This window comes from Ziziphus jujuba, chromosome 8 (assembly GCF_031755915.1).
Source record: "Ziziphus jujuba cultivar Dongzao chromosome 8, ASM3175591v1".
Classification (NCBI taxonomy): Eukaryota; Viridiplantae; Streptophyta; class Magnoliopsida; order Rosales; family Rhamnaceae; genus Ziziphus; species Ziziphus jujuba.
The window spans coordinates 29,246,882-29,259,781 of record NC_083386.1 but is presented as its reverse complement, the minus strand read 5'-3'; the positions used below and the strand labels follow the sequence as shown (position 1 = coordinate 29,259,781).

The 12,900-nt window shown below is 33.6% G+C and overlaps 1 protein-coding gene across 1 annotated transcript; it reads left to right on the top strand.

Moving 5' to 3' along the window:
- The first annotated feature begins 6,166 nt into the window (after positions 1–6,166).
- LOC107414907 (probable E3 ubiquitin-protein ligase RHA1A) lies at positions 6,167–6,757 on the top strand. The gene has a single exon (XM_016023118.3). It carries the CDS (start codon positions 6,167–6,169, stop codon positions 6,755–6,757), a length of 591 nt encoding a protein of 196 aa, XP_015878604.2.
- The last annotated feature ends 6,143 nt before the right edge of the window (positions 6,758–12,900 follow it).

The following is a 12,900-nucleotide window of genomic DNA, read 5'->3' as shown; positions in this document are numbered from 1 at the left end:
CAGCGAACATTCTTCATTGCCATCCTTTCTCTATCATTCTTGGGACACTGATCCTTAGAAAACATTTTACCCTTTGTGGCTGGCACACTTCTAGGAGAACTATTGTGCATATCAAACCTCTTAAGGATTCTATCAATATAGGCTCTCTGAGACAACTGCAACACATAATTAGTCTTATTTCACACAATCTTAATGCCTAAAACAAAAGAAACTTCACCAAGATCTTTCATATCAAAATGGTTGCACAACATCTGCTTTGTCTTAGACAATAGGTCAGTATCATTAGTAGCCAAAAGTATGTCATCAACATACAACACCAGAAATATAAAATTACTCCCACTGACCTTCGTATATGTGCACCTATCAACCACATTCTCCTTAAAGCCATTTCCGATGACAACCTCATCAAACTTGAGATACAATTGTCTCGAAGCTTGCTTAAGACCATAAATTGACTTCTTAAGCTTACAAACCAAATTACCATTCCCTGTTTGCTGGAAGCCAACTGGTTGAACCATATACACATCCTCATACAAATCACCATTCACAAAAGCAGTTCTGACATTCATTTGGTGCAACTCCAAGTCATAATGTATCACTATCGCCATAATGATTCTAAAAGAATCCTTTGTGGATACAGGAGAGAAAGTCTCTGTATAATCAATTCCTTCCTTCTGGCTAAACCCTTTAGCTACAAGTCTAGCTTTATACCTCTCCACTTGACCATTGGAGTCCTTTTCAGCTTAAAAACCCATTTGCACCCAATAGGCTTGCTACCCTATGGTAACTCAACCAAATCCCAAACTTCATTTGATGCCATGGATTTTATTTCATCTTCCATTGCATCCAACCAAAAATTTGAGTTTGAACTGCTTATGGTCTCCTCATAAGTGACTGGATCTGAATCCTCACTTATGTCAAACTCATACTTCTGCAAGTAAACCTCATAGTTATCAGGACTAGCTGATCTCCTAGTCCTTTGTGACCTCCTCAAAGGTACATCAGCATTTGCAACAGCTGGAATATCCTGCTCTTCAACAATGAGTTCATTTTGACCAACTACTGGTTCATAAACTACTAGATCAACAATATCTCTATCAGGAACAACTATACTGCGAATGAAAACACTTTCTTCTCTAAATTGAAGCACCCTTGTTCCAAATAAATGGCCCTGTCTGATTCCACGATCCTGGTGGTGTGAGAAGGACAAAAAAATCTTGAATCCCTAGACCCTATACAATAGCTAACAAAATACCCACTTATAGTTTTAAGATCCAACTTCGTAACTTGGGGATTATAAATCCTTACTTCAGCTTTGCAATCCCATACTCGAAAATGATGCAAATTAGGGTTTCTCCTTGACCACAACTCAAAAGGAGTCTTAGGAACAGATTTACTTGGAACTTGATTCAAAATATAAGCCGCCGTCCTTAAAGCCTCTCCCCACAAATAATCTGGCAAACTAGAATTTGCCAACATAGACCGTACCATATCCAACAAAGTCCTATTCCCTCTCTCAGCTATGCTATTTTGCTGAGGTGTACCAGGCATCGTATATTGCGCATCAATGCCACACTCAAGCAAATAAATAGCAAAAGGCCCTGGATTCTTTCCAGTCTCATCATATTTACCATAAAACTCACCACCTCTATTAGATCTTACAGCTTTTATTTTCTTATTCTTTTGAAGCTCCATCTTTACCTTAAACTCTTTAAAAAGCAACTAAAGAATCTGACTTCTTATGAATAAGCTCAACATGTTCATAACCAGAGTAATCATCAATGAAGGTAATAAAATATCTATAACCACCCAAAGCAGTTGGTGTAAAAGGTCCACATATGTCAGTGTGGATTAACTCCAAAACGTCTCCACACCTAGCTAACTTATCCTTTATTACCTTGGCAGTTAACTTCCCTTTCACACATTCAACACAAGTCAACAAATCAGAGAAACCAAGATTAGGAAGTATCCCATCCTTCACTAACCTTTCCATTCTGTGCTTGGAAATATGTCCCAAACGTTTATGCCATAACATTGAGGAATTCTCATTAACTCTTGGGCGTTTGGAAGCAACAATAGGAGCAACAATAAAATTAACAGAGAAATTGAGACCATTATTAAATAAATCAAGCTTATATAAATTGCCACATAAAGTTCCAAAACCAACAACTTTACCATCCTTAAATAATTCAACTTTGTTATTTCCAAACAAAAAACTATAACCTTGGCTATCCAAAATAGAAATAGATAACAAGTTGCTTCTTATTGAAGGTACATAAGAAACTTCTTGCAACTCCAAAACATATCTAGTGGCAAGCTTCAACTTGATTGTTCCCACAATGTCCACCTTCACTCTTAAGCTATCTCCCATATAAATATGCTGCTCAAGATTGGTTGGGCCCCTTTGGCTTATCATCCCTTGCAATGAATTAGTAGCATGAATTGTTGCTCTAGTATCTAACCACCAAGAATTCATAGGCACATCAATAATATTGGTCTCAATCATTAAAATATTACCTTTCTTCTCTTGCTTTCCCTTTAAGGTCCAACACTCTATCTTGTTATGTCCAACTTTATTCCAGTAACCACACCGTCCATTGAAATACTTTTTCATTTCTCCTATCTGATAAGCATCATCATACTTAGTATTATTCAAAATGTCCAAATAATGATGTTTCTCATTCATATTAAACTTGATAAATTTATTTCCTATCTCCTCAAGAAGTTCCTCTGCAGTATCAACCTTAGGAATACTAGCATACATTGATTCGTCCATATAATTCTCCATCATCATCATGCAACACTTATTAGAATGCCTCCAATCCTTATAAAGTTTCATATCTGCTGCACTACTCTCATCAGTTGGTATCTCCGGTAGATCTATCTCCAAAGCCAAATCCAATTTCATAAAGGTTAAATTCATAACCAAAGTTTTTTTTTTTTTTTTCACTTCTGATAATTTGTCTCATCCAATTTCATCATGGCAGTCATGGGCAGAAGGTTTTGGGGTGATACTAGCTGTAAAAATAGTAAACAACAAGACATTCAAAAATATAAGACAATTCAATTACTATTTTCCAGCCCCTCAACACAAAAACACAAACATAAATATCGCTTAGGATTTTTGTAGCACTAAAGATACCCTTACGCGGGCCAGGGACAGTCAACCAAATAACCACAATCAAATGCATTGAACTGAATAACTGACAGGGTAACCCCAGAACCTGCGATTCATGGTATTCAATCAACTTCCACTACCATTCCAGGCGTCATACAAAGCAACTAAAACCACCGACAGGGTAGCCTAGTTACCTGTATAGACCCTGATTAATAAGTGTGAGATAATTAACAAATTGGCAATTTCATGATATAGGTAAATAAAAGATAATCCATCCACTATGCCAACACACATTACATTGGTACACATAATGTAGACAAAATAAGTCTCATGACAGGTGAGTACCTAAAATCCCATACTACTATATCAACTAGGCACAAAGCCTCTTTGGGTAAGCTCACACAATCCAATTTTCCAATCACAAATATTTAATTTAATTTAATAAAATTGGAATGTGATAATTAAACAAATAAATAAACAACAAATAAATAAATTGAACAATTGAATCATTAAATTAATTAATAAATAAACAATATCAATAAAACAATAAAAAAATAAATGAGAATAAAAATAAATAAGTTTTTTTTTTGGCCTGCTGACGTCATCTGCTGGCGTCAGCAAACGACGTGTCGTGATGACATCAGCAGATGAAGTCAGCAGTCAGCCCAAAACGGCACGTCGTTCGCGCCTTCTTCCTCAGCTAGCCGGGTCGGGTCTGACCCGATTCCAAACCTGTATGGGTCCCGCGACCCAATTTCTTACCCGGCTCTATCTCACCGTTCTGGACTCCGTTTTCGGTAATACCGGCGGTGATAGTTTCGTCTTCCCTTGGGCAACGTTTCCCACAAATCAATTTGATTCAAAATCAACCCAAACTAAACACCCAAGCAAGGTTTATATTCGGCCATGGAAGGTTCAAAATCAACAGATTTTTACAAGTTTTTGAACCAAATTGATTAGTCTAAACTACTACATGCAATCCATAAACACCAATAAAACATAGCCCAGTTTTCAAATAGCATCAATAACCATTATTCGGATTTTAACGGTTTGATTTTTTTTATTTTTTATTTTTTATGAAAAAATAGCAATCGGGTTATATATAGATATGCATACATAATCGAAAGTATTATCGCACAGATTCCAGCAAATATATAAACATCACAAACACAATCGGGCACGAATCTTATATATTCACAAGATATGTAATTTTGATTCTCTTAATCTACACATGTATTCAAATCGGAGAAGAAGGAAAAATAAACAAAAAACATGTATAGATTATTCAATGGCCAAACATACAGTAATAATCCGAATAATCACATGAAATTTATTATACATATTAACCATGCTCTGATACCAATTATTAGAATTTTAAGGATCTTAATATGCATAATAAATTCCAATCAAGTATAAAATACTAACCTTCGAAGGCAGCCATTGATAAACTATCAATCTACTATCTGCAAAACAGAAAACAATGTAAAGTAGTGTCTATGGGCACACTACTCTCAAAACCACTCTCAGATCTCTGATAACCCTAATCTCAATAATAAAATACAGTATATGTTGTTTGCTTGCCCTAGACCCTTTTATAGTCTGTGCAAGTCAATGGGCTTATAATGAAAGTTGGTCCTCCAGTCCAATGGGCCAACTGAAGTTTTATAGAGAGTATGTGACCAAGGATCCTACTACAAATAATAAAATAAACCAGTCCCATTAATAGCATAAATAGGCCCCGTAAGTGAGAAATTGATTATGCAAAGTCCACATTTAATTAATTTATTTAACATATATTTGATATTAATAATGTTAATCTTAGAGGTCATATAATCATATTCATGTTCTTGCTTGCTTGCTTCTCATATTCATGGGATTGGCCTTTTTCTTTTTTCTTTTTTCTTTTTTTAAAAGCAGCAGAAGAGTAGAAAGCAATAACTCTCATTAAAAAAGTACATTTAGGTGCTTAATTATTGGTCCTAGGCTTAGATAGCTTGCTATGATCCTAGTTTCAATATTTTGAACTGAGTGGTGATCTTTCTTCTATTGCATTATTATTGAAGCAGTAGTATAGTTCACGCCTCTTTGAAAAATAACCTCCCAAAGCACCCATAAAGTCTATCCCTTTGTTTTTGGGTGTGTGGAGCAGAGAGCTACTTTAAGGTCAATTTACACGATACCTTGTAATGTCAAAGCCAACCTTTCATTAGTTTTCTAGGCCCCACATATTTAAAAAGAGAGACGACTATATTTTTGCCTTTTCAAAGTGACAAAATAGACCTCCCCAACGATACATCATGATTTTCTTCGTTCTTTAATTATTATTCACTTGTAGTCTCAAAGAGATTTTCTTGAACTCATGATCTCTTCAATGTAGATATAAGTAATTTACCAATTAAGTAATATAAGTGACTAACCAATTAAATCAACTTTACTTAATAAAAGCTTGTTGTTTGTCTTGTGGAATTGAAATATTACTTTTTCTATCATAATGGATTTGAATTATGGCTAGTGTTATTGTCAATTTGATAGACTTTTAAGTGTCTCCAACAACCATGCCATGGAATAGGACAAAATATCTGATCTCAAACAAATTTTCAGTGAAAATCTGATCCAAAACAAACCTCAAAATATTCCCATCTCTTATTTCTCCAAATCAAAAAGTAAAAAAGAAAACCCTAACCCACAAAATCGAAACTTTATTCTTTTTTTTTTGGGGATAAACTTCACAACTTTTTTAATTAGAACCTTAAAAAATTTACCTCGTACGGAAATCTAGTAATAATTGGTGGTAGTACTTTGTTGACTTTGTCTAGGCTTTATTTGTTCCATACGAAAACCCCAGCGAGTTGGATTACCCACGTAGTATTTGCTTGATAGCTGGCAAAAGGGCACGTATAAATCATCGTCTATTAGGTGGATGCGGCTCAAATTTCAAATTGGTGCTTTCCATTTGTTTCCATCTAGTCCATGATATACTTCTGTCTCCCATTTTTAATTAATTTGCTTCATGGGTTTTGCTTCATGGGTTTGTCCCTGTTTAGCTTTATGGTATTTATACCCAGACTCTTGAAGCTCTCTACTTTTCAAAATTTCAGGCTACAACATGCAAAAGATATTGTCCTCATCTCCATCTTCATGCTCTACCATCATCTCCATCTACTCATCAAATCCTGTACAGATTACTGTTATTCCTCTAAACTTGAAAGTACTACCAATGATCATGATGATCATCTGCCTGATCAGGAGCAAGTTACTGTTTCTACTCTGTCGCAGCTGCCACTTCAGTCCTTGGAGTTGGAGAAGCAAATTCCGGCGATGGAGTATTGTTTGTTTCTCAAGAAAACAGGCAAGGATAATGATCAAGAGAAGGAGTGTGTTTGCATAGTTTGCATGAATCGCATTGAGAGAAAGCACGAAGTTAGAATGCTCTGTAATTGTTGTCATGTGTTTCAGAGGGCGTGTATGGATAGTTGGATCGGTGAGGGCAAAAGAACATGTCCTCTTTGCAGATCAAAGTTGTTGGGCCATGGAGGTCAAGAAGAAGATGATCATGAACAGGTTGGGTTTGGAGGCGATTTATGGAGAGTGGAAGAGATGTTTGCCCTGTTTGATGATGATTTTTTCATGGGTCATTAAATTAACAGGCGATTTAGTTATTAATTGGTAGTTGGTTCAACAAATGCCAATATTACAGTATTCCTCAAAAGTAGCTAAATCAATTAGCCTTTTTTTTTTTTTTTTTTTTTTTAAGATTTCATATATGTATGAAATTCTCTGTATGCTACTTGGGGACAGCTGATCAATATATAAGTTTTCATTTGATAGAATTCTAAAAAATTTCTCCAATTAATTGCTTATTAGTCTTGAACTTCAAATATCATGTACATGGTTGTGGAATTATTTTTTATATATAATCCTCACAAGATGTTAAGTACATTTCAAGTACTTATTATGTTAATGATGTTGAAATATTTTAATCTTAGTGGCCATCTTCATGTTCTTCTCACATGGTTCCAATTGTTCATGGGATTGGCCTTTTTTTTTTTTAACAGCAGTGGACTGTACCTCTCACTGAAAAATCTAATCTCTCGAAGCAATAGTTCTCATTAAAAACTACATTTACATAGTTATGTGCTTAATAATTATTGGCCTTAGGCTTAGCCAGCTTGCTATGATCTTAATTTTCAATGGAGTGCTGCTATTTACACTACTTAAATATCCTCTCACAATATAAAATTATTTAAATTACTAAAAAGTCTTTTATTATTTATTTCGTTTGATTTTTCCCTTTTCCTTCATCATCACCGGTTTCATAGAAACTTGGAATTTCGTTAGGATCCTACTCCACGCTCTCTTGCTTCTCTTTGAGTACCTCAACCACCTTATGATCATCTTCTTGATTCGTTGAAAGTACTACATATTTATTGGGCTTTTTTGGCTAATCAAAAGCCTCATCAACTTCATCTCTACAAATCTATTGAGGTATACGAATAGAAATTTTCCGAAGAAAAACTGCCCAGATTATTGAAAAAAACAAATGGCAAAACCAGAAAGAGAGACAAGAAAATGAAAGAAGCGAGTGCCAAGAAAAGCACGGATGGGAAATGAATGCTGTACAGAGAGTTGCAGAGAGCTTTAGAAGTTTGGAAAGAATGGGATTCTAAGGATTTAGAGGCATTTGTGGAGATGGGTTTTCGTTATAATTTCTATTCAAGATCGTTTTGAAGATTTGAAAGTTGTTCACTTGTTTTTTCTTTCCCCCCTATCTCTCTCACCTTCTTTATCAATTTGATATAGAGAAAACAGAGATGGATGTTTGGAAATTAAGCAAGAAAATAGCAGAGATTATGGCAGAGAGAGAAGATAATTTGGAAGAAAACGAAATTAAAATATATCTCGTTACCTAGGGATGGTAGTCTTGTTTGGAATAATTTTCTTTTTCAAATTTTTTGGCCTGCAAAACTGAAGGTAAATGAGATAGAAATTTTGCAGTGGGAGTAGAAATGCTGTGTGAATAGCAATTCCTGTCGTGTTGAAACAAAAACCTCACTTTTCAATAATTTGAACTGGGTGGTCATATCCATGGTCGACTTTCTTGGTTGGAATTGGTGGGCCCCCATAACATAACGTCCATCTCTTGGTTGTTGGGTACTTATGAAAGCTGATAGCTACTTTTATGAATTCAAATGTCATATGCATGGTTGAGAAATTACATTTTATATATGATCATCGTATGAAAGTACATTTTAGCTGCTCAACTGTTGTTCCTAGGTATATATTTGATGTTAATAATGTTAATCTTAGTGGTCATATAATCATATTCATGTTCTTCTTGCTTGGTTCTCATATTCATGGGACTGGCCTTTAAAAAATAAAAAATAAAAAAAAAATGAAAAAACGGCAGAAGAGTAGAGTTTTCCTCTCACTGTAAAAACTAACCCCACAAAGCAATAATTCTCATTAAAAAGTACATTTAGTTGCTTAATTATTAGTCTTAGGTTTAGCTAGCTTGCTATGATCTTAATTTCAATATTTTCAACAGAGTGGTGATCTTTCTTGGTGCGAATTGATGAGGGACTATTGCATTATTACTGAAGCAGTAGTATAGTTCATGTCTTTTAGAAAAATAACCTCACAAAGCCCCTATAAAGTTTACGTCTTTGTTTTTGGGTTTGTGTGAAGCAGAGGGCTATTTTAAAGTCAATTTGCATAATGTCAAGGCCAACCTTTGATCAGTTTTCTAAACCCCACATGTTTAAAAGCAGACAACTATATATTAGCCGTTTTCTAGGTGGCAAAATAACCTTCATAATTATAAATCATGATTTCTTTCCTTCCTCAAAATATAGAAAATTATTTTGTAATATTCTTAAACTTTTTCATTCTTTAATTAGTATCACTTATAGTCTACAACAGATTATTAACCATGACCTCTTAAATATGGATGTAAATTGTTAACTATTAAACTAATTGTACTTGATAAAAAATTATTCTTTGTCTTACGGATTTAAATTATTACTTTTCTTGACAAAATAAATTAAAATTATTACTAGTATTATTGTCAATATGATAAACTTTTAAGCTCCCCAGCACCTATGCTAGAGAATAGGATACAAAATATCTGATCCCAAACAGCCTTTCAATGAAAATCCGATCTTAAGCAAACCTCAAAATATTCCCACCTCTTATTTCTCCATTCCGGAAAGTAAAAATAAAAACTTAGTTCACAAAAATCAAAACTTTATTCTTCTTCCTCCTCTTCCAATTTTGTATATTTATTCACCATGGACATTACTCTTAAAAATCCAATTTTGATTGAGCACCATGAGACTATTTCCAGCAGCAAAAATCTTCCTTGTTGCCATTGAATTTCATCTGTTACACTACCACCTAATAATGTACATAATAATAATAATAATAATAAAAGAGTAAGGATCAAACACAAAACTTCTTTATCACTACGAAGTTTTGGAATATCATATTACATCATAGTCTATCCTAAAAGCTATAATTAATAGACAATGATTCAATAATATATATAAATCTTATTCTCCAATAGATATATATCGAGGTGATGCCATTTTCATACTTTTTTCTTGCTAGGGGAATTTCATCTCCCCATGTATTTATATATAAATTTAAGATTATATATATATATAATATATGATAAGTTTCATATTAGATTGATCTAATTATAAAACTATAAGGTTTTATTTTATAAGCTTTTACAATATAAAAATTGAGATTTAAAATTATATTCATGATCTATGGTTTCAGATTAATCTTAGAGATTCACTTTGTCTAAATTTTTTTTAATATATTAATAAATTTATATTTGATCACTAATTAATGTTTAAATATAAGCTTTTAATATAATTGAAAGATTAATACAAAAATAATTTGATACTAATTGAGTTTTATTTTGGACCATGTTTGCTTTCTTCTATATATTTTTTTTTTAAAAAAAAAAACATTTTCAATTGTGTAATTGGGAATTGTTTATTACCGTGTACACCAAGTATGTGATGAGGTAGTGGCAAAATGCCTCACATGTAGAAACGATACAATGGAGAAGGCTCAAGCTAATTTCATTTAATTTAATTTTTGTTTTGATACGACCAAAGACGTTTATTTTTAACACCTTTAGATATCACAGAAAGCCCAAAAAATAATAATAATAATGATAATAAAAAATGAAAAGTGTAAAAAAAAAAAAAAAAAAAGTTACAGTACATGACATTAACAGAGTTGGCTGTTACACTCTACCTCAACAATAACGTTCTTTACTCTAGTTGACTTGGTTTGTTTAATTGGTTAAAAATCAATAGTTTGTTTAATAGGTTAAAAACCAAAACTAGTGCTAATTATCAAAAAACTCATTCTTATAAAATTAATTACTTCAATGTAGTAGCTGGCTTGTCAATAATTCCTTCTGCAAACCCTTTCATGATTGGTTGTTGAAAAATGCTTAGATGGACCGAGTGTGCAAATTAAATCGATAAATCAAAAAGCTTAATTAATAAACAGATAATAGAATTAATTTTCTTACTTCACATATAGTTGCACAACTTGTTCAGAACCTTAAAAATTTACATCGTACGGAAAATGTTGTAACAATTGGTGATGGTACTTTATTGACTTTGTCCCTTTTTTTATTTTTTTATTTTTTAACACCGACCTTGGTGGTAGTACTTTATTGACTTTGTCATTTTTTTTTATTTTTTTTTTAAAACACCGACCAACCCCCGCCAAGTGACAAGAAAATTATTTAACGCTCTGGAATACTTATAGCTCAGTACTGTTCTCTTAACTATTTGAAACGTGTATTTTCTTCCCAAGTCATATTCCCGGTCATAAAATGGAGCCTTTTTCCTTTTTATGCACTTTTTTTTTTTATTGTTTTCCTCCTTTTTTACGCCTTTCTCCTTCTCTAATACAACTACAGTTTTACTACACCAACTTTCAAAGTCACTAATCAAACTCAAATTTTTTCCAGGAGAAAAAAAAAAAGAAAGAAAGAAAGAAAGAAAGTCAAGATTGTGGTTTTGCAGAGATCGGAGTTGGATAACGATTTGATAACAGACCAAAAAAAAAAAAAAAGAGTTTGTGCAAATTGTAGAAATTGGAGGTGGGTGATGAATTGATAATTTTGTCAAGAAAATGCTTGCAACTCTAATTTTCTAGTTTGCCTCAAGTTACAAACAACCATATCACCCATAAATTATTGCACTTTCTGCAATTTTTGTACCAAAGTATCATAACCTTCACTTCCATAAAAGAATTTCCAAAATTATTTATTCGTCACACATCTAATTACATATCCCAAAGTAATTATAAAAAAAAAAAAAAACTTTTAGAATTTAGATCACAAAAGAATTTCTCATTTTAAACGTCCAAGTCATGATTTCAAGGCGAACTCTTACATAAACCCAGCAACGCAACAACGTTACTCTCACCAAAATCCCTTCTCTCTTTGCATCAGCCCTTATACTATCTCCAATTTATTTATTTATTTATTATTATTATTATTTTTTATTTTTTATTTTTTTATTTTGGCAAATCTCGCTAAACAGCTTGCAATCGGAGGCTCTTTCCCTTTTCTCTCTTCTCTTCCCCACCTCAACCACATACACATAGACTTCTTTATTTTCCTTGACAAAATTTGTTGTGTGAGTTCGGACTTGCAAAGGTCAGAAGCCATGTTTTAGGGAAGGAGAAGGCGTGAAAATCGAGAGAAACGGACTAACATAACATGCTTTTGGAGAAGAAAAGAACCGTTTTATCACCTGGAAAAATTAATACACGACAAGAGAAGGCGTAATGACCTGTGGATACTCCGGGACTATTAGAGAATTTTCCCTGCAAGTGGGATTAGCAACATAGTTTCTCTTGGTACCTAGCAAACTAGCATACACACACAAATTATATATATATATATTTCCTTTTATTGGGTGGATGTGGCTCAAATTTGAAATTGGTGCTTTCCCTTCGTTTCCATCTAGTCCCTCATATTATCCTCTTTCCCGTTTTTAATTAATTTTCTTCATGGTTTCTCCCTGTTTAGTTTTACGGTATTTACGCCCAGAATCTGAAGCCCACTACTTTTCAAAATTTCAAGCTAAAACATGCAAAAGACAGCATCTTCATCTTCATGCTCTACCACCATCTCTATATACTCATCAAATCATGCACAGATTATTGTTATTCCTCTAAACTTGAAGGTACTACCCATGATCATGATGATGGTCTGCCTGATCAGGACCAAGTTACTGTTTCTACACTGTCGCTGCTGCCACTTCCGGTTTTGCCCACGAATATTGAGTCCTCGGAATTGGAGAAGCAAATTCCGGCAATGGCGTACTGTTTGTTTCTCGAGAAAACAGGCAAGGATAATGATCAAGAGAAGGAGTGCGTTTGCATAGCTTGGATGAATCGCATAGAGAGAAAGCTTGAAGTTAGAATGCCCTGTAATTGTTGTCATGCGTTCCACAAGGAGTATATGGATGGTTGGATCGGTCAGCGCAAAAGAACATGTCCTCTTGGCAGATCAAAGTTTTTGCTCCTTGGAGAAGAAGAAGATGATCATAAAAATGAACAGGTTGGATTTGGAGGCAATTTATGGAGAGAGGAAGATATGCTTGCCCTGTTTGGTGGTTATTTTCTTATGGGTCATTGAACTAACAAACTATAGTTAATTCATATATGTACGAATTTCTCTGTATACTACTTGGTGGCAGTTGATCAATGTATAAATTTTCATTTGATATATATCATTCTCA